The sequence below is a fragment of the Bidens hawaiensis genome, unplaced genomic scaffold, assembly GCF_021521415.1.
Source record: "Bidens hawaiensis isolate Kalapana, Puna unplaced genomic scaffold, B.hawaiensis_p1.1 tig00008706_1, whole genome shotgun sequence".
Lineage (NCBI taxonomy): Eukaryota > Viridiplantae > Streptophyta > Magnoliopsida > Asterales > Asteraceae > Bidens > Bidens hawaiensis.
The window spans coordinates 914333-936604 of NW_027491628.1; the positions used below are offsets into that span (position 1 = coordinate 914333).

General features: G+C 34.9%; 1 protein-coding gene across 1 annotated transcript; it reads left to right on the top strand.

Annotated features, from left to right (window-relative positions):
• Nucleotides 1-19115: 19115 nt before the first annotated feature.
• LOC143529793 (DAG protein, chloroplastic-like) lies at nucleotides 19116-21663 on the top strand. The gene is made up of 4 exons (XM_077025504.1): nucleotides 19116-19483; nucleotides 20988-21085; nucleotides 21346-21411; nucleotides 21490-21663. The coding sequence occupies exons 1-4, from the start codon at nucleotides 19140-19142 to the stop codon at nucleotides 21651-21653; spliced, it is 672 nt and encodes a 223-aa protein (XP_076881619.1). The 5' UTR covers nucleotides 19116-19139; the 3' UTR covers nucleotides 21654-21663.
• The last annotated feature ends 609 nt before the right edge of the window (nucleotides 21664-22272 follow it).

The window sequence follows — 22272 nt, forward strand, 5'->3', positions numbered from 1 at the left end:
TCAATAGTTCTGGTGTTGCACTAGTGATCTTGATATTTGACTTCAAGAGTTTTCTTTGTTTTTTTCAATTGTCGTTAAATTTTGCTTTGCCTTATTCCAAATTTTATCTTGATTTTCAAAAAGATTTTTCTTAAACGTGTATGTGTGATTTTAACCCACCCAATGGAACGAACCATGCGGACCATGCGACGAAATAAGTAATTATGAGAGCACACATGATTACCGAAACCCTCGCATGGAAGTCATGGTTGGTACGTTGGTGTGCAAACAACTTAGAACCGATGGACTATAGGACAACGGTACAAATGATATATAATATGATAAGGTCATGGTGGATACGCCGCTGGTATATCCTATATATTAGTGGACTTTTCATATTACCCATTTGTAGAGTGTTTCGGGTCAATCGAACATCTGTGTTTCGTTTTACTACGGAAATGATTTAGTAATTTTGGTTTATTCTTAATTTAATTATTTTTTTTCTTGTATTCTAATTTCGGGACGAAATTTTCAAAAAGTTGTGAATACTGTAACATTCGTTAAATTTCGGTTCTCAAAACCCGACCCATTTTTTTTAATTTGTTTACTTACTTAATTGTTAATTGATATCAACTATCAACAATATACAATAATCACCCCTTTAACTATGCTTTGCCTTAACTTTCATAACCATACAAAGACCAAGAACCATTTAGCAATTATTATACAAAAAAAAAATCAAATTCCCTTCAACACCACCTTCACCACCGTCGTATACCCCCCCCCCCCACTTGCTTGCTCCTCAATCTTCGCCCTAATCGAGAAATTGATCTTGCATAATCTTTTGTTAACCAAAACTATCAACCACCGACATGTTAATTTTAGAAAACGAATAACAATCACAGCTAATCGCGTATATAGACACGCGACTGAACCGACCCTCTAAACTACTATATAAACAGAATGAAAACTCAATTAAACTCGCACCCACACGCTCTTCTATATCGCAATCATAAACCCCAACTTAATTGTAGCATATCAGTCATCTTAAGCCTGTTCGCGATCAAGATCAGAACCGAAACCCTAGTTGCCTTTCTCCCTCAATTCGGCACGCAAAACGATAATTGGAATGTGTATCTAATTCGTCTCTGTCTGCTAATCAATAACCCTAACTTGATTTAAACAAACAACAAACAAATAAACGAATTTAAGAACTAGGGTTTGGTATTTGAAATAGGCTCTGCTTTGTATCTAGTTAAATGTTTTTCAGATCAGTTATAAACACAAGCTATAGCACCAGCCTGATGGCTGGTGCGTTTTGTTTAAAACCTTTGAATCGGCCCAGGGCGTGGGTTCGAACCCCCTGGACCCAGTTTTGTAATATTTTTTTTAATCCTTTTATTATAAACCTTTAATTAATAATATATTAATCCAATAAACTTTATTTCGTTTAAATCAAACCCGAGCTATTATTTTCCGGACTTCTTTCAACAACCATATATTATACAAATACACACACACATATATATATATATATATATGAACAGAATGAAAACTTAATTAAACTCGCACCCACACGCTCTTCTATATCGCAATCATAAACCCCAACTTAATTGTAGCATATCAGTCATCTTAAGCCTGTTCGCGATCAAGTTCAGAACCGAAACCCTAGCCGCCGTTCTCCCTCAATTCGGCATCCAAAAAGGTAATTGGAATGTGTATCTAACTCGTCTCTGTCTGCTAATCAATAACCCTAACTTGATTTAAACAAACAACAAACAAATAAACGGATTTAAGAACTAGGGTTTGGTATTTGAAATAGGTTCTGCTTTGTATCTGGTTAAATGTTTTTCAGATCATTCATTAAAAACAAGCTGAAGCACCAGCCTGATGGCTAGTGCGTTTCGTTTAAAACCTTTGAACCGGCCCAGGGCGCGGTTTTGAACCCCCTGGACCCGGTTTTGTAATATTTTTTTTAATCCTTTTATTATAAACCTTTAATTAATAATATATTAATCCAATAAACTTTATTTCGTTTAAATCAAACCCGAGCTATTATTTTCCGGACTTCTTTCAACGCCATATTATATATATATATATATATATATATATATATATATATTAATGTATAATTTATTATATATATAATATAAAATAAATATTTTCCATCTAAACCAATCTAGCTTAATTATTCAAATAATTTTTCCGTAAATATATATATATATATATATATACACACATGTATAATTCTTTTTTTTAAATAATTAATATTAATGTTCATTAAACATATATATAATACTTAATATCGGATATGTATTATTAAAATTCATTTACTTAAAAATATGAATATGATATACCACTTATATTAATTACCAAATAATAATGTTAACACTAATAATAATAATAATAACAATAATAATAATAATAAATAATAATAATAATAATAATAAACAATAAATAGAACGATTCAAAACCCTAAAAGACTCCAAAGATTTCAAACCGTTTAAAATACAATAATGACGTTGAAACTAATAATATCCTATCGAATCTCAAATCGATATTAATTCTTTTCCTCATTTATTAAAAAACAATTAGGGCATCCTTGTTGACGTATCTCAAAGGCTTGAACGTGTTCATCCTCACTTTTTATTATTATCTCATCCTCATTTAATCCACATATAAGGTAAGTAATTCACATCCCCCTTTTTACCGTTTTACATTTTGGGGTGTTATGCGTTAATCAATTTTTTACTACAATTCCACTATTTGCGTTATATGATATTGCTCAATTAGTTATACGTGCAAATGTGACTATGTGTTTAATTTATGTTTTGGTGGTTGGTATATCATCCTCATCCTCATCATCATCTTCATTAGTATGATCATACGCCGTCGGAGTAGCTCGTTATCCATGGGATTCGAGTGAAAAGACAACTTTTATATTATTGTTATATTGTTGTTATGCTAGTTGTAATATTTGATATTATCGCAAGGAATTGTCATTTTTATATTATATGTATTCAAAAACCATGATTACTTGCTCAACTTTATGTTGACAAACTATGTATTTTCCCGCATGGCGCAGGTCGCTATATTGGATGAAGAAACAAGGGATTAATGAGTAGTTGGACCAGGATGCATGATGAATTAAAGACTATTAATTTCTTTTTATTTAATTGTTATGATTATTTAATTCGAGACAATGTTTGTGCTTTTGCGTACTTGAATAATATGAATTTAATAATTTAGATATTGACACGTGGATTCATTTTAGTGTCTTTTGAGCTATGATACAATTATGTCGCACCCCGGCATATTCCGCCGTAGGTTGGGGTGTGACAGTAGACTTCATCATAATCAAGACCTTCACGCTGAGAGAAACCTTATACAGCCAGCCTTGCTTTATTTCTTATAATCACCTCTTGTCATCCTTCTTGTTTCTGAACATCCACTTGGTACCAATAGGTCTCTTGTTCTCAGGCTCTTTACCAGCTTCCACACGTTGAGCTTCTTAAAAGGTAGCAACTCTTCTTGCATTGCTTCAACCCAGCAGTTCTCTTTAAGAGCGACACGATAATCTTTAGGTTCAACCTAAGAAATAAAACAAGCAAAAAGACATTTGTTAATAGTTCTAGACATGCTCCTTTTCCGGATGCCGGTAGATGGAGAACCAATGATTTTCTCAGCCGGATGAGATCGGGGAATGTCCAACTGGGGAATTGGATCCACTTGCAGTTCAACAGTTAGATTCTCAATGGGATGAAAGACCCTGGGAGCATTGAGTAGAATATCAGTGGCTGGTTGAATGTTTTTTGGTTGTTCAACCACATTATCTGAAGCAATAGGAACATCCCTGATGTGGTAAAAAATATATATAAATTATATACATACTTCTCACACTTTGAGTAGTTTTAAGGTTACTCTCTATTTGATATTACTTCAAGTTAATTTATATTTGTATTATATATAAGATACGAGAATAAAAGTTTAAATAATAGAACAAAGTTTTAAAATGTTCATAAAAAGTCTCGTAAGGTAGCTGTTACCTATGTCAATTTGGTTTATAAAACAACTAATATATATATATATATATATATATATATATATATATATATAAGAAACAATAATAATACTAATTTGTGTGACGTTTTGATTTTTAGGAATTTCCACCGACCCACTTATTTGGGCTGGCCACATGAAGATGGATCTTGAAAATTATGGGCAGGAGGTCACGTGGAGAATTGGAGGCTTGAAGGTTAAGCTAGGTTTTTTCCTTAAGGAGATTATTATTATATATAGGGGATTCTTTGGAAGAGCAATGACAGCCGAAAGAGATAGAGCCGAACAGTAGTCAGGCATTGGGGGAAATTGGTTTTGTGGTGGCCGCAAAAAGACAAGGAGTTTCTGGAAGGTTGTTGGCCGCTACGTATTGGAGAACGGACGGTTTGATTTAATAATTTCCAATATGATACTATTTTCGGTTTTAGCTTATGATTTGGAGTTTTATTTTATTAATATAAGTAGCTAAATATTTGAACTATCTAGGTTGAGATGAATATTGATTTTGTTTGACGGCTTATTTGGTTTTGACTTGTTACATGACGTGATTACTATTGAAAGACTTTATTTAATTTGATCTTGGATGTGTTAAAATATTTTTTTATATAATTATTGCCTTTGATTCCGCGTATGACTTGGATTGATTGGTTGTGTGTCGTTCGGTTAGGGTTCTACGTTTAGGTCATAGACTTGGTGATTTTGATCTTGTTTTGGTTAGCGCGACCATATGAATCTTTTATGCAATTAATTATTAAAATTCAATAGATTCGCCTTTCTTGAGACCAAGAGGTAATAGGAAGTCGGTTTGTCTCGTTTCTTTATTCGGCTAGGTTAGAATTGCGCGAGAGCGAGTTTTGGTCTTGTCCGGTTTAGATTTGCGTGCAAATAAGTGTCCTATATCAACTTAAATATTGTTACCCCTTTATCTCTAGAGTTTCTAGTGCCAATTTTTAGCGGGTTTTGTGTCGTTGAGTCCGAGAGGAGATGCGTCATTAGGGTACCTTAGTAATCTTTATCCCGGTAAAATTCAATCTTCTTATATTCGTGAGGGTTAGTTGGTGAGACCGAGAGGTGATCTAGCGAACTTTAGTGAGCCTTAGTTGATTATTTATTTTTAAGATCCCGGTGTCGTGTGATTTGTTAATTCCGTTAGCCGTTGAACTGTCAATAGGATTCTTGCCTAGGTAGTCGTTTCTCCATATTCGTTAAAAGTTCGTTAGTGCCGTTAAGTTTCCCCGTTAGTTTTGTTAAGTTAAGTAAATTAGATAAATTAGTTTAAATTAATTAAAATAAAATAAGAAAGATCAAAAAGTTAAATATTTTTATTAGGCAATACTTAGTTAGGGTCTAGTTTTTCAAGCCACCTCACGTGTCTTTGAATTCGATATCCGGACTTCCTTCCTCTATGCTACACGCGACCGGTACACTTGCCGATTGTGTGAACTAGGTTAGGTTGTTTGGTTTTTAAAGCTTAGTTGTGAACCATTTTATTATTTATATATATTTTCGCACATCAATCCCAAATGTTTTCCATGAAAAAAATGACAATTGTTAGAAGATGTGTAGAATCAGTAGTGTTTGAAGCACCAACAGGAACTTCATTAGCAATAGCCTCTCCAGCGATGACAGTTGCTTCATTTTTAGCAGGAGGAGGTGTAGGTACATATTCAACCACACTTGGATCCTGTTGAGGATCAACTACAGGCACAATGGGAGTGGGATCAATGTTGTTTTCAACGTTGTCGGTAGACATATAAGAGGATTCTGAGTCAGAATCTTCTTCATTTAAAACCACATTGGTTGTGTCTGCGGTTTATGGAGTTGGATTGACCACAACTACTTGAGGAGCTATAGTCAATACATTTATGACATGTGGCCACCAGACATTAACATTTCCCAAACTGTCTATGAGAGCTTGAATCACCATAGGCTGAGGAGGCATTGTAGTTGAGGCTGGAGCAACTGCAACTGGAAGGGTAGATAGAACATGAAATTGGTTGAACAAGTAATTATAGTCAAACATCCTACTTGGAACTGTGCGAGCATCTGCCTGATTAAACTCTTGCTAGTCAACATTGAATGATTCCACAATCACTCCAGCTTTCTTGTTAAAACTCGATAAGCGGTTTTGTTTGAAGAATATCCAACAAAGTAACACTTATATGCCTTTCCAGCAAATTTGGGAACTAAATTGGTGACAGTATGAGGCAGAGTCCATGGACATCCAAAGGTCTTGAAATAGTTAACTTGAGGCTTGGTTATGTAGAAAACTTCATATAGAGTCTTCTTTAGACGCTTGTAAAGCAGCACACAGTTCTGGATAAAACATGCGGTGTTAATTGCTTCACCCCAAAAAAACGGAGGCTACTTTGAGTCAGACAGCATTGTTCTTGCAACTTCGATCAGTGTTTTGTTGAGTCTTTCAGCAACCCCATTTTGTAATGGAGTGTATGGAGCATTGAATTGACGGTCTGTCCCTTTGGAGTGGCAAAAATCATTTAGCATTCGGTTGCAGAATTCCATTTCGTTGTCACTTCGTATACACTTGACTCTTTTGTTGGTTTGGTTCTCAACATGTGTCATGAATCTAATCAGGAACTGCGGTGTCATCCTTAGAACATAAAAGAAAAGTCTAACTTAAACGAGAAAAATCAGGAATTCCATTTCGTTTGTCACTTCGTATACACTTGACTCTTTTGTTGGTTTGGTTCTCAACATGTGTCATGAATCTAACAGGAACTGCGGTGTCATCCTTAGAACCTAGAAGAAAAGTCTAACTTAAACGAGAAAAATCATCAGTAACAAGATACTAGGCTTTTCGGCTTATTGCCAAAGGATGAATGTGTCCAAATAAGTCCATATGCAACAGTTGAAGAATGAAATCTATAGAATTAATAGTTTTAGGCCTGTTAGGGAGTTTGTATTGTTTGCATTTGGAACAAGAGATACATTTTTCAATAGTAGAAAACATTTAAACAGGAAAACCCCTCACATGCTCACATTTGACCAATATATTCAAATTCTTAAAATTGGCACGACTGAGACGTCAATGCCAAAGTGATGAATCGTTCTCCGAGGCCTTAGACAGTAAACATGAAGCAGTTTGTCGTGAATATGAACTTCTAATATTTAAGCATCATTATGCCTCGGAGTACGCATTAGAATCCATTCCTCGGGTACTTTAAAACCTAGTTTCAAGATAAGGCATTCATCTTTAGTTTAATGTATTTTGCATGGAACAGAATTATTATCAGTACATACAGAATTGACACTAAATTGTTTTGAATTCACAACACACACAAAATGTGAATTTAAAACGCCATTTTATCAAAACTCATGTCATTCTCCAAAGATTCCTTTTCTTATACACCACCAGCTGAACAAGATGAGCTACGATTAGAACTAACAGGTTCAATAATAGGATCAATGGTCTTGGGAATTGTAGGGACGAATATCTTAGGCTTTGGTAAATGACCAATTCCATAGACTATTTCTTATTCTAGAGGGGTGTTGAAACTAAAGTGGGGTAATGATTTATAGTTGTCATTAAAAGGTGGTGGAACTACAATAAATTCATATCCAATACCCGTCTTTTGTTTCACCTCCATTTGTGCACAAATAATACCGTTTAACTTATCAAAAGCCATTTCAAACTTATCGACAGTTATTTTTCTTTTGGAAAGATCAAGCTCAAGTTCTTCAATTTTACTATTTAAACTAATTATTCATCTTTTGTGAGAATCAACTTGCAAATTTGCTTCAAATAACTTTCTATGTAAGTTTGCCATGTCATCAGAATGAGTCTTAATTCTAGTGGTAAATATCTTCTCAGCTTTCTTATACTCGTCATTTTGGTATCTAATGCCAATGTTTTCTCTTAATTGACTAGCATTATATAAGGCCTCGTTCCCGGTAACCCCACTTGCACGTTGGATTTACTCATAAACGCAGTCTTAAAATCAGAGTTAATTAAAACTTTCGCGGAATAACTAAAACTTCATGCATTTCATTACAAAATATCAAATCATGTCTTAACATACAAGTTGTCTTTTAATAAACATTAACATAAAATAGACATAACACTTCTTCATAGATGCCAGTCTCTTTAGCTCGTGCCATGTGTCCCTCCTCAAGCCAGCTGCCTCAACCTATTTGATTGCGTGCATACTAAAATTCAGCTACGCTGAGTGAGTTCTAGTTAATCAATTAACATACATTACATTCATACTATACTCATACGTGTCCGGAGATACGTACATATCTTATTTACTATCACTTCTTTCATACATACTTTACATACATGCATACGTTCTTACATACTTTCTTTCATAAAGGTATACCATAAGCTATTCTATCTTAAACATCACAGATATTATAAGGGTCCGGTCCTTACCATCACAGATATTATAAGGGTCCGGTCCCTAACATCACAAATATTATAAAGGTCTGGTCCCTAACATCACAGATATTATAAGGGTCTCGTCCCTATCATCTCAGATATTATGAGGTTCTGGTCCCTAACATCTCAGATATTATAAGGGTTTGGTCCCTTTTGTCTCGAATAACCATACCTTTATCATACGTGCATACTTTACATATCTTCTAGTTATAAATATATATATATATACATACTCGTTAATACAATCATTATGTAACAATACATTCAATACACAATCATACACATATTATACACTTACCAATCAAGTAAGTGTATTATCTACCACATAGGAGTATGCACACAGCCCCGAAAACATAACAGATAAAGGGGCTAGAACTCACCTGGAGTCGGTTTCTCTCGCCGTTAATGGTAATGCCCTGCCTTAGTTGTGCACGGCTAACTGTACAATACATTACGCGTGTCAATTATCCACTACTACTACTTCCTACATATAAGTTAATGAAACCCTCAACTAACGGGGGTCCGGGGGCAACGCCCCTGGTAGCGGGGTCTAGGGGCGGCAGCCCCTAGCAGGGTCCAAGGGGCAGAGCCCCTGGCTGGGGTCAGCTCAGAAAAAATTTATTTTCATTAACAGTCCTTTAACAAAAATGCATTAGAAAATGAATGTCATGAAATTTTGCATGGTAGAATTTCGCATGGAAGAATTTCGCTTCGCATGACTTTTTCGCTTCACATGACTTTTTCGCTTCGCGTGGCTTTTTCGCTTCGCATGGCTGTGCGATGCGAAATATTGATTTCGCTTCGCATGGCTGTGCGATACGAAATCGACTTATGAAAAAATACCTCCTTTTCTTCATTTTTTTTGCCATTTTAAGCCAAATTACTCCGTGACTCTTCCTTAGGACCCGATTTTACCCTTTTTATGGGTTTTGGGTTGTACCAACTTTGTATACCCGTGTTTTATGAGGTCCGAACATCACCTTTTTGTCCTATAACATACACGTGAGGTTATAACTCACCAAGTTTATGTTTTTCTTACATTTCACAGTCTGATCTATCATCCTATCAGTTTGCATGTCGAAACCGACTAAAAACTTAACCATTTAAACCAAGACCTACCTTTTGCTTCGTATTCGAGTTCAGATCCAGACAATACGTAGATCGGGACGTGTTCTTGCTATTTGAAGACTCTTGTACACAAAATCTTCCTTACTTTAACCCGGATTTGGGTTCGGGTCTTGAGAGAGAGTATGTGTGTGTTCTAGGGTGTGTGTGTGTGTGTGTTGTGGGAAGAAATAGTGAAAGGATGGGGGGAATGGCCTTATATAGAAGGCTATGGGCCCCACCACCCACTTCCTTTACCAAACCCAATCCTTGTCCAAATATAAACACGCACACAATTAACCGAACGACACACACGTAACAATAAATTCTCTTTTATTTAGTTATCTCAAAACACGGATGTTACACATTACGGGCTATATATCCAAGTTCTCTTTTTAACTTCTCCTTTCGGCTTTCCCTCATATCAAAGTTCCCTTCAAATTTCTCCACCAAGGCATCCCAAAGTGCCTTTGTCGTAGTGCATTATCATATGCTTTGCATCATTTCAGTGGACAAGCACATACTGAGATAGCCATATCCCTTTTCATCTATAAGCATAAGTTGTTTATCAGCATTAGTGAGACTTTCAGGAGGAATATCGACTAGTCGATCAGTAGTCATTGTTGTTGGTCTATGAGGTACATTTTTGAATGATCTTATCATTGTAAATTTATTTTTTCTTGAACCTCCACTTCCATTCAACAAAGTTGCTCTCAAAATTTAAGAGTCTAGGTGGTTTGTTAGCGGTTCCGGCTTCATTTTCAAGAATCAAGTAGCTCTTCAACAATACTAGATCGTAAGAGATCTTTTTAAATTGATTAGAAAGGCACAAGGTCAAACAGTCTTGAAATAAACATAAATTACTGAAAAATTCTAAGTATGGGAATCGCAATCGCAGATGAACAATAATGCGAATGCAATTGGGTTGATGTATGCGAGTGCGATTGGATTACATGATGCGCGCATGATTGGGATTCTAAATGCGATGCAATTGGGATTTCTAAATACGATGAGATTGGAATTTCCAAATGTGATGCGATTGTGAAATAAAAAGCGATTGTGATTAACACTCAAATGCGATTGCGATTCAGCCCACAATGCAACTGCATTTTGGTATACGGAAAAACGAAATCGCGTAATACACTGTTTTTGTACAGATTTTCAACCAAACACACCTTTTGCCAATTTTGAAGCTTTAAACAACCTGGATAACCTGTGATACTCTTAAACACACTCTTCAAACACCAAAACAAGGCCAAAAACCTCAACTAGTAGAGCCGGAAGCTCTGATACCAATTGTAGGTCTCTAAACCGGATCTTACACCTTGTTCTTGAATCAATCTCGGTTGTTCAACAACAACTAACCTAGATCTCAGATTTTGTGTTGTGATGATTGTTATTTGCTATGTAAGGAAATATAGAGAGTTGAGGAGATAAGGTAGAGAGAGACATATTTGTCAAATGGTTGTGTATGCGTGGGTATGCTCCACCTTTTATAAGTGAGTGCATCCCATGCATTCTCCTATTATAATCGGCCCAATGGGCTTTGTGTACAAGGCCTTGGGCCCAAACATACATAGATTAAATGAAAGCTAACAAAATACAAACGCTAATAGAGCTAACAAATACAAGAGACTTATAACATGAAATCAGCTCTACAGTTATGATGTTGTATTAAAATTAAAGACATTGAGTGGAAAGAGTGTTTTATGGGATATTGTTATATATCTACCAACTTGGGAAGACAAGTGAATTATGTTTGGGACTTTATAATTGTTTCTTTTCAAGGAAAGCTATTTAAATATTACAAGTTTTAAAACAGCTAAACCATGTAAGCCAAATTCATCAACTTTTATATAATGTAAACAAGGCATATCTTCAAAGACTCTTTGAAGACCATACCAAACTGAAGCTACTTAAATGATCTTTGAATACTACACACTTCATAGATGAAAAATGCACATGTTCAACAACACCAACTTATATTATGTTATGACAACTATGATATATATCTAAGACATCCACCCAACCATATAGTCACAAACCCAGTGCAACGCTTGCTATAACTACTACTTTAAGAACACATCTAATAGTTGCGGCAGGGTCTTAAAACTAATTATTAAAAAATATCATAATAAACCATTAAAGATTGCATTTATAAGCTAATTTGTTCACTTATTTCAACTTATTATGTGTAAAACCCTCTCTAGCAGACAAGTTTAAGACAAACTCTCCATTTAAAACAACCAATCTAGACAACCATCATTAACTAAAGTACCAAATCTATAATAATAACAACCAACGAATCATAAAACAAATTTAATAATAATACTAATAACAATAAAATCTATAAATATATGTTGCTAATCAACAAATTAAGCTAGCCAATGATCCAACAAAATATAAAAATACAAAAATAATATTTACTAATATCTGTCACTATCTATGGAGATTACTAATGGATCTCTAGAGGAATTTAAGGGTATGATTTCGGATCGAAAAGATACAGTCAAAAGCTTTTCAATTGTTTATCGGTGCTCAACACTCTCTAGGAAATGTTGAGGAGTAGATCCCAAATGAGATTTTTTTGCCGGGCTTTGTAGTCGTAGCTCGTTGAAAACTTCACCGGCAGATGATTAGTACCCTGCCAGAAATAATCACAAATATATGTTGTTGAGTACATGCTAAAACTTAAAAATGATTTGCATAATTGATAAAAAAAAATGATTTTCAAAGGAAGTTTTACTATTGTATGTCTCAAAATCAAGTCACACTATCACATGATTTATCTTCCTCATCCTAAGTGCAACGTACAGTATGAACCACTTATCAATACCAAGTGTTTTTGTCTTCGATTACAAGTTACCATTATTGGTAAGTTGTTCCTAACAACTTATGAAAAACATTTGTTTGGTCAATCACGCACACTAGCCACTACAAACAAAATGAAGCTAGTAAAACCTTGCTAAAGTCTCGCATTAAGGCTTGAAAATATTGCTTTTTGCATAAAGCAATTTCTCTCTCGAGATTGCATTAAGTGAAGTTGAATTAGAGTTAATGTAACCTTTTTGTTAGAAAATGTAATCTTTTTTAAAAGAGTTGAATGCAATATCAAATGGAGTTAATTACAAATATGGTCCCTCTGGTGGAACCCAAAACATATGTTGCAACCCCGTGGTGCCATTTTTACATATATGGGCCTTATGGTGGTCCTTTTATTTTACTTTTGGTTTTCCGTTAGTTTGATTGTTTTTTTGACCGTCTAAAAAAGGGCAGATTTGTCATTTTACGTCCAGGTCTTTGTAAAAACAGGTTTGAACCGTAGGGTGAGCATAATATCGATTACACCTTACTGATTCTTCAAGAATTTTTCATCGGTGGACCTTGAGGTAATGATTTCTACTTTGTATCTTCTAATCAAAGGTTGTTTGCTTGTAATGACTGGTGTATTGTGGAGGGTACGTCTAACCTAGGAGGAGCATCTTCCATTGTTCGACCCTTACTCTATGTATGGTAAGTAGATTTCGATTTAGTGTAGAGGCTAATTGTTTAAAACTAATCATTCCACCCGGTGTAGAGGTTAATTGTAATTTTATTAAAACTACAAGTGATGGGCATAAGACACTGTTTAAAATTAAGGTTTTCCATTGAGATAATTTTACTCCGTATCCTAATAGGGAATATGTAGATGGTAAGGTATCCTACATTGATAGTGTTGATACTAATGAATTTGGAACTGGTGTGTGTTGGAAAAGATGGTTAATGCTTAACGATATGCAAATGATGAGGTTTTGTACTTTCATATAAGGAGCCACATGTGTATCTGGATTGGGGGATTCACCATTTGGGTGATTACAATTACTTTCGGCCTATGTATTTTCAAGTAAGGGATGGTGTTAGGCTCATTGATATAATGTTGAACATTAGCATTCCCGTATACATTTGGAGACAGACAGGATTTTACAGGAAGTGATGGATTTGAGACTGGGTGTACCAAATACCATGGAGGCACATTTTAATTCAATTTTCTCATTTCCACCACCAAATCAGATTTCATCTTCTGATAAGGAGAGGTGGAAGATGAAGATAGTGATGAAGATGATCCTGGCTATGTTCAAGATGAAGAGTATAATGTGTTAGAGGACAATCATGTAGTTGAAGGCAAATGCTGATTATGATGTCGGGGAAATTGGTGATAGTGATATGAGTAGATTTAAGGCAAATGTTGATTATGATATCTTGGATGTTGGTGATGGTGATAGTGACATTGAATTTGAGGCTGATGTTGAGTATGAAGATGATGATGTTCATGCGCAAGATGATTCTGCCAAGTTTTGTAGAAGGTGGTAGCTAGGGTAAGAAGAAGAAAACAACATGCAGGTAATGAAATTGTGTCTTCTACCATTGCTGAAGTTCCTTTCTATGTTGGTAAACTTTTACCAAATAAAGATACCATTAATAATGGTTAAATCTTTTTCAATTAAGTCAAGAAGGCAACTTTATATAAAAAAGAAAATGAAGAATTGTAGGTATAGAGTTGTGTGTTTGGGTAAAGTATTATGAGGAGGGGGGCTCCCATGGCAAAAAAATAAAAAAAATAAAAAGAAAAGAAAAGACACCCCCAGAGGGAAAATTGCAATGGAGAAAATAGTAAGGGGCCAACTAACGCAGGGAAAGGAAAGTCCAATGGCCCAACTAGAAAACCTAAAAAGTCCATTAAACCCACTTGACCTTTTGCAATTCGGATCTCAAGACAATCTGGGCAGCATGAATGGTGTGTGAAGATCATAAATAAAACTCATCAATGTGTACTAACAAGAGAACTTTGTTTGTTGACAATGAGTACTCTTACCCGGGAGATTGAGCCGATTCTTGAAGACAATCCAAATATAGAGATGCACCATCTACAAATCCTAATTTAAAAAAAAACTCCAGGTGCATGTTTCAATCTACAAAATCCGTAGAGCAAGACAGATTGCTACAAAGAGGAAGGAAGTAGATTATATAGGTCAGTATGATACGCTGAGAGACTATTGTGATGAACTATTGAGAGCTAATCTTATTAGCACTATCAAAATATATGTTGAGAATGCTCCCTTTAAATTACTGCTAGGTAATTCAGAATAATATACATATGTTTTACCTCAATGAAACAAGAGTTTAAAATGTCTGGAAGAGATATAGTTGTGGCTTATATGGGTGTTTCATGAAAGGACCCTTTCCTAGCCAGATCTTGACAGTTGTTGGTGTGGATGGTAACAATGATATATTTCCATTTGCATATGCAATTGTGGAATCTGAATGTTATAAATTCTAGTCATGGTTTTTATATTTACAGAGATGATCTTAAGTTAACAGAGGAATCTTATTTCACTTTTATAAGTGATAGACAAAAGGTACATTGATATTTGATTGAATCATTCATTAGTAAAGGTTTTTGTTGTATTAATTTATTTATCTTGTTTGGTCCATGTACGTAGGGACTTGTACCAGCTTTAGCCAAGATGTTCCCCAGAGCTGAGCATAGGTTTTGTTTTAGACATATTTTACAAAACATGAAGAAGAAGTGGCGTGGAGATCTCCTTAAAGGGATGGCATGGGGGGGGGGGGGGCAACTCGTGTTACTAGCATGCCCTATTTCAACAGTGTTATGGAAGATATAAAGAAATAAGATCCAACTTTAGCATAATGGCTTCTAGATATTCCTCCAACCAGCTGTTCAAAAGTCCATTTTAATGGTAGGGCCTAGTGTGACATGCTGTTGAACAACGGATGTGAAGTGTTTAACAAGCAGTTAGTGGGTGCTAGAGAAAATCCTATAATCATCTGTTTAGAGTGCATAAGAGAATACATGACCAAGAGGATGGTTAATGTGAGAAAAAATCAAGCAAAGGCTTCGGGCCCATTAACACCGGTAGCTCAGTTACACTTTGACTAAATAAAAACAGAATCCACCCAGTTGAATGCTTTAGTTGTGGATTCTACAAAATATCAAGTTAGTGGCCCAAGATCCCAGTGTGTGGTCAATGTCAAACAAAGAACTTGTGCTTGCAAGAAATGGGATTTAACAGGCATTCCTTGTAAACATGTTGTGGTAGCAGTCTTAAACATGATAAATAATGTTATTCAGCAGGTGAACCTGAAAAATGGGTAGATCCATGTTACTATCTAAGCAGATGGAAATAGATGTACAAGAATGTGATAGAACCAATCAATAGACCAACTTTTTAGGCTCGCAGTAACTCTCCATTTAAACTAACTCCTCCAAAGCATCATTAGCAGGTAACAAATCTAGGTTTTCTTTTGTATACAATTTAGATCATTAATGTTAATTGTTTGTCAATTGAATAGATTAGAAAACCTAGAAAGAAGAGGCAGGGGTTATTAGATGAGTTAGATTCTGAATTTGATAAAGGAGGCAAAATGACAAGGAAAAAGGTACAATCACATCTAAGAGATGTGGGAATGCGGGAAAACTCTGCAATATGCAAGGGTCAAGGTGCACCAATGCAACCAGAAACACAATGATCAACACAAGGTGCACCAATGCCAAGTCAAGATGTGTGATTGGAGACAATGTTTGTTTTAAGCATTTGTTTGTAGAATTTGAGAGTGTAGACAATGATTGTTTAAGTCTTTGCTTGTTGAATGCTTTTTTATGTTGGAGACAATAGTTTGTCTCCAAATCCTTTATGTTGAAGACAATGTTTAGTTACATATGTTTATGTCTAGAATTTTTATGTTTGTGTCAAAATGCTACATAACATATCAAATCATTCTTGAATACATGATAAGCTAGAAGTGCATTCTTCTTAAGGTCAAGCATTAAACAAGACATTACAAATAGCAAACACATCCACTACAATCTTATTTCCAATGTCAATCATCATTTGATCATTCTGAGTCAGAGGAGTGCTCGCCAGGATACGAATCATGGTACCAATCAAGTTGGTCTCATTTAGAAGAATCATAGGCCAAGCCTTTTTCAACACCTTTGGGTCGTAATCTTTGCATGGATCACCGTACAATTCTTCTGGATATTGGTTCTAGTCTTTCTTGTGTATCTTCCACAATGACTTGAGTTTCTTCAATGATTTCTTGTGTTACTTCCATGTCTTATTTTCTTCATCATCATATACAAGATGGCCATCAAAATGACAACATTATATGAATAGCTGGCTCAACAATTTGCATAAACAACTTAAATGTTAAATTAGCAGCCCTAGTCTTAACAATAAGATCATACAACAAACATAATACAAACAACACTACATAAACAACTGTGTGCAAACACTACTGCTTAGAACTTCACTACATAAACAACAACCAACTACATGCTAAATATATCTTCCATTTAGTGGTTTTATTATCTTTTTTGGGGTAAATTATTCACGCTTCTTGATTGTCCTAATCAAAGAAGGATTTACCTTTTCACATATTGGGCAATTCAAGATATCAGCTCATCTAAACCAACTACAACTCCCCTTCTATAACCAAATATGGAGAACCAAGAACAGAATCAGCTTACATAACATACTAGCCAAATTGGTCAAATTAACTTAATTGACCACAATAACTTAATCGAACTTAATTGCAACAGTTGCACAACACAAGAACTGATGACCCCGGTTAGCTTCAGTCTTGGAAAATCATACTTGGAGTACAATTTCGATGAAGAAGAAGACGACTGAGACATCGCCGGTGTGAAGATCAAAGAGGACCGCGACAACGCCCAGAGATTAGAGACGGGGAAATGAACTACCTTTTAGGTTAACTAGAATTAAATTCGTCGAGCATGGGAAACATAGTAATTCCACACTTCGTTTAAAGCCATTACTTGACGGTGGACCAAAAGTGAAACAAAAGGACCACCACTGGGTTTATATCTGCGAAAATTGTACCACGGGGTTGCAACCTGCGTTTTGGGTTCCATCACATGGCCCATATCTGCAACATTTTTAAGATGCAACTATGTTACATTTAAATGAATTTCTTTCTACCATTGTTGGACTAGCCCAAATAATAGAGATGAGAGTGTTTTTAAGTGGGAGGTCTTAAGTTCGATCCCAATAACTAAATTATGATGTAATTAAGGGGTAAGTACTAAAAGGGGCAGAGTAACATCGGAGGTTAAAAGAAATATAAAATCTTTCAATACTTAAATGCAACATTTTTTATAATTTATTTTAAAAACTGCAACATTTTGTTTACTCAATGACTCAAATGTAATAATGTGGCACCTTGTACAAAACATAGGCGGTTACTCATGTTAGTAACTCTCAACCTTCCAAGTTTTCTAGTTGGTTGTCAATCTTATTGCAAGGCTTTTAACTTAACATTCTCGTCAAATAGTGCCGCATATTTAAATTTTATGTGTTCACATTTTTTAACAACGTTTTTCTTTCTAGTCTATTAGTGACGGGATTTCAACCGTCCCTAGTTATTTAACATTTCAAATTTGACTCAAAACTCCTGTAGGCGAAAATCCTAACAACTGGGTAATCATTACTTCTTTATGCATTACTATATGAAGTGTTAGTTTGTTTGGATAGCTCTAAACAAGTCTTACACGCCATTACTAGCTTCTTTATATTTTCAAAGTCCACTTTGCAAACTATGAAGCTAAGTAGACAGCCACATAATAATAATAATAATAATAATAATAATAATAATAATAATAATAATTATTATTATTATCATTATTATTATTATTATTATTGTTGTTATAGTTCGAAAAAAAAAATATCATTATCATTATCATAGGATAATGAGACTTCGTACAAAATTCATGAGAAATTCCTTTATCGCCAACGTACGCAATTAAACCTCTCTTTTTGCTTAGATTGTCATGTTTGCCACTAGTAAGTTCTTTTAGGATTTGACCAATAATAAAGTCAAATACATATATACTTATTCACCTCTCCATAATGCTCAAGATTATAAGTCAAATCTCAAATTTGTGTCTGTGCATCATGAGATAAAAAATATTTTTTTAATTTAATTTTAGAAATACCCACATATATCTCAAAAACTATCCTAAGATCCTAAGATAAATATATATATGTTTATGCGAATTCACAAAAGCCCTACCTTTGATGCCTTCTATCGACCATGGTTTAACCGTCAACATTTTATCCAAAAGACGACAAGGCCATGATCAGACCATGCATCAACCGTATATAATAACTTGAATACCAAAGATCGGTAGAGAGTGGTAGTTTAGACAATTAACGATAGCTAGTAGTCCAAATCCTTAAAATTTCGCAAAAATATGGTTCAGACCCGACCTTGAACCGAACCCGGCCAGTTACCCGACTCGCTGGTACAAACCATATTCTAGTTCCTTCGAAAAACTGTACTCGGACACCCTGAACTGACCCGAACCCATCATAACCGTTACATCTCTACCCAATCAAAAATTGATAAAAGCCCTGCAAAACCCAACCATACCTTAACTTTGTTGACCAAACCAGGATACGTTCTGGTTCTAGAAATAAAGAAACCCATCTACAATATTTTGGGCTTTATTTATTTATTTATTTATTTATTTCCTCTTCACCCTTATCATTTTCATTCATACACTTCCATTCCAATTCCAATGGCTACTCTCAATTTCTCCCTCATCTCTAAAACCCTAACCCCCAAACCCTCATCCCCAAAACCCACCTCAAAATCAAAACCCTCTTCATTCCAACCCATTAATTTCCCCCGACCCAAACCCAATTCCACCCGGGTTCGGACCCTGCAACCAAAGGCCGCAGTAGTCGATGGGGATTACTCGTCAAAGAGGAGCAGCAGCAGTGAACCCAGAGAGACGATTATGTTACCCGGCTGCGATTATAATCATTGGTTGATTGTTATGGAGTTCCCCAAGGACCCGGCTCCGACCCGAGAACAGATGATTGAGACTTACCTTAATACTCTTGCTACTGTTCTTGGAAGGTTTGCTTTTTAATAAATTTTGTGTTTTGGAAGTGTTGATTAATATGTGGCTATTGGTTTAATCTTCTGTTTATCTTTTAGATAGTTTTATTTTAGTGGGTTTGTGGTGGTGTGTAGTTGTGTAACGTTGGATGCACAGAAGGTGTTTGTGTTTATGTCTAAGTGGGACAGGTGTGCGTGTGCTGGTTCGGAACCGAACCGTGTTGGTTTTTGAAAATCGTTTGGTTTTGGTTTTGCCGTTTAGGCTTTTAAATTTTGGGCCGACAAAAAAGTTGCCTTAGAAATAATGAATTTGGGTTTAATTTTTTGTGTTAGTTAATAGTTAGTTGTTTATTATACGTTTGGGCTAAAATATATGGGCTCTAACTTATGGGCTTGGATTAAATACAAATTAAATTAGTGTGCTAACTGTGCAAATCAAATAGTGTTATTATATATGCAACATAGTGTAATTATAGTGAAGTGTAATTAAACTGTTTGTATATATAGTACATTAACTTTATCCATGACTTATACTATAAATTAAACTGTTATAAGTTACTTAAGAATTAAAATAAGATAAAAATCTATAAGTTTGGTTCGGTTCGGTTCGGTTTTCTCGGTTTTATTTGCGTGCTAAACTGAAACCAAAAGTTTGGTTGTTATGAAAACATAAAACCAAAGTGACGGTCTTTGTTGGTTTCATGCACAACCATACTTCTGTTCTTGGAAGGTTTGGTTTTTTACTTATTTTTGTATAATTTTATGTTTTGAAAGTGTTGATACTGTTGATTTATATGTTGTTATTGGTTGAATGAAGCGTTTATGTTTCAGATAGTTTAATCTTTATAGGCTTATGGTGGTGTATATTTGTATAAGATTGGATGCACAGAAGGTGTTTGTGTTTATGTCTTACTGGCAAGGGTGTGCATGAGTCGGGTTGGTTTGGGTTTGGCCTAAACTAAACCGTTCAGTATCAGTTTTTTGTTTGGTATCGGTTTTTTCAGTTTTGCCTTTTAGGCTTAAAAATTTGGGACAGAAAAAGTTGCCAAAAGTAATGATTTCGGGTTTAACTTTTTTTGTTAGCTAATAAGTAAATGATTATTATATATTTGGGCTAAAATATTTGGGTTATACTATATATTAAAATATTGTAAGTTACTTAAAAACAAAAAAAAAATCTACAAGTATGATTCGGTTTGGTTTTCTCGGTTTTAATTACACGCAAAACCGAAACTGAAAGTTTGGTTGCTACGAGAACATAAAACCAAACCGTCGGTATATGTTTCGGTTTGGTTATTTCGTGTGGTTTTTTCTGTTTTATGCGCACCTCTACTAACTGGTTTTTTTTATCTACATGTTCGTTAACCCTGTTTTGTAACCGTTGGTGGGCCATATTCTTTTCAATTTATCGTTTGCTATGGTCATGTATGTAGAAATAACTGAAACAACCGAACCAAGTCGTCATCAAAATTCTGCCTTTTATATTCTTTATAAACAATTGTGATAAAATTGTTGATGCCAGCATGGAAGAAGCAAAGAAGAACATGTATGCTTTTAGCACCACAACATACACAGGATTCCAGTGCACAGTATCTGAAGAGACCTCTGAAAAATTCAAGGGTAAGTAGCCAATTAGCAAAACATTTAATAGTAATAGTAATAATAATATCAACATCGGTGCTGTAAAACTCGCTAGGCGCTAGTTGGGCGGTGGGGTTCCGACTAGCGATGAATCGGTTTCATCGGATTGGAATTTAATATGTAATTTTTCAAACTTATATATATGCAAAAAGTTTGAAATTTTTATATTGAAATACTTCTAAGATTTTGATCAGCATTAACAAGAACTTCTAATTATCGACTGGCCTGTTATGTTGTAGGATTACCCGGAGTGCTTTGGGTTCTGCCTGATTCTTACATAGATGTGAAGAACAAAGACTATGGAGGTTATTTTATTTCTAGAAAAATGAACATGATATTTGATTTTAGTTTGGCGTATTGATTATTTGCTTATAATGTTTTAGGTGACAAGTATGTAAACGGGGAGATCATTCCTTGCCAGTATCCGACTTATCAACCGAAGCCGAAAAAGCAGTCTAAATACGAGAGTAAAAGGTATGTAAGACAGAGAGACGGCCCACCTCCCGAGCAGAGAAGACCAAAGCAAGAGGCCGCTTCTTCTGAATGAATGACACTCAACATGGTACCTTTTGTTTTATGATATACTTTTTGTAATCATACATATTTGTTGATAACATTTGTAAGCCTAATACTGTAAGAGTGTTTTGCAGGCTGGCAATGATTAGCTTTAAGAGAATGAAAGAAAGAAAAGGGTGAAAACTGTATTTGAAATCGATTGTTAATTTAGAGCTAGCTAGAATATATTAAGTATTATTTCCTGAGTTAGCCCGATTAATTGTATGGATATTTCAGAAGATGGGATTTTGAAAGTCTGTGTGGTTTTGAATCATCTATGTCTGCAAATTATGATGCTCGTGGTTAAATATGTCTGGTCTTGCTATAAATTCTGGTATTAATTTTTTTTTCTTTTCCTCACTTTTGAAATATGCTGGCCTGTATATGGTTCATAATCATCTCTATGGTTTTAAACTTTAAAATACAACTAGATCTGACTCATTTTAGAAACTAATCGAGTGATCGGTTTGTTTTGGGTTTGACAGATCAAAACTCGTAGAATCAAAAGGAAAGTATTGATTCTCTTTTAACTTTGATTTCTTGCAAAAATTGTATTGTAACAACAATTTGTCTGAACACTTTAATCAACTTCAATAGCCTCATCAGTCTTA

Bases quoted from the DNA above. Each gene is read 5' to 3' on its own strand.
- LOC143529793 (XM_077025504.1), top strand. From the start codon at position 19,140: ATGGCTACTCTCAATTTCTCCCTCATCTCTAAAACCCTAACCCCCAAA. The intron at 19,484-20,987 runs GTTTGCTTTTTA...TGTTGATGCCAG, and splicing joins CTTGCTACTGTTCTTGGAAG to CATGGAAGAAGCAAAGAAGA. The intron at 21,412-21,489 runs GTTATTTTATTT...ATAATGTTTTAG, and splicing joins GAAGAACAAAGACTATGGAG to GTGACAAGTATGTAAACGGG.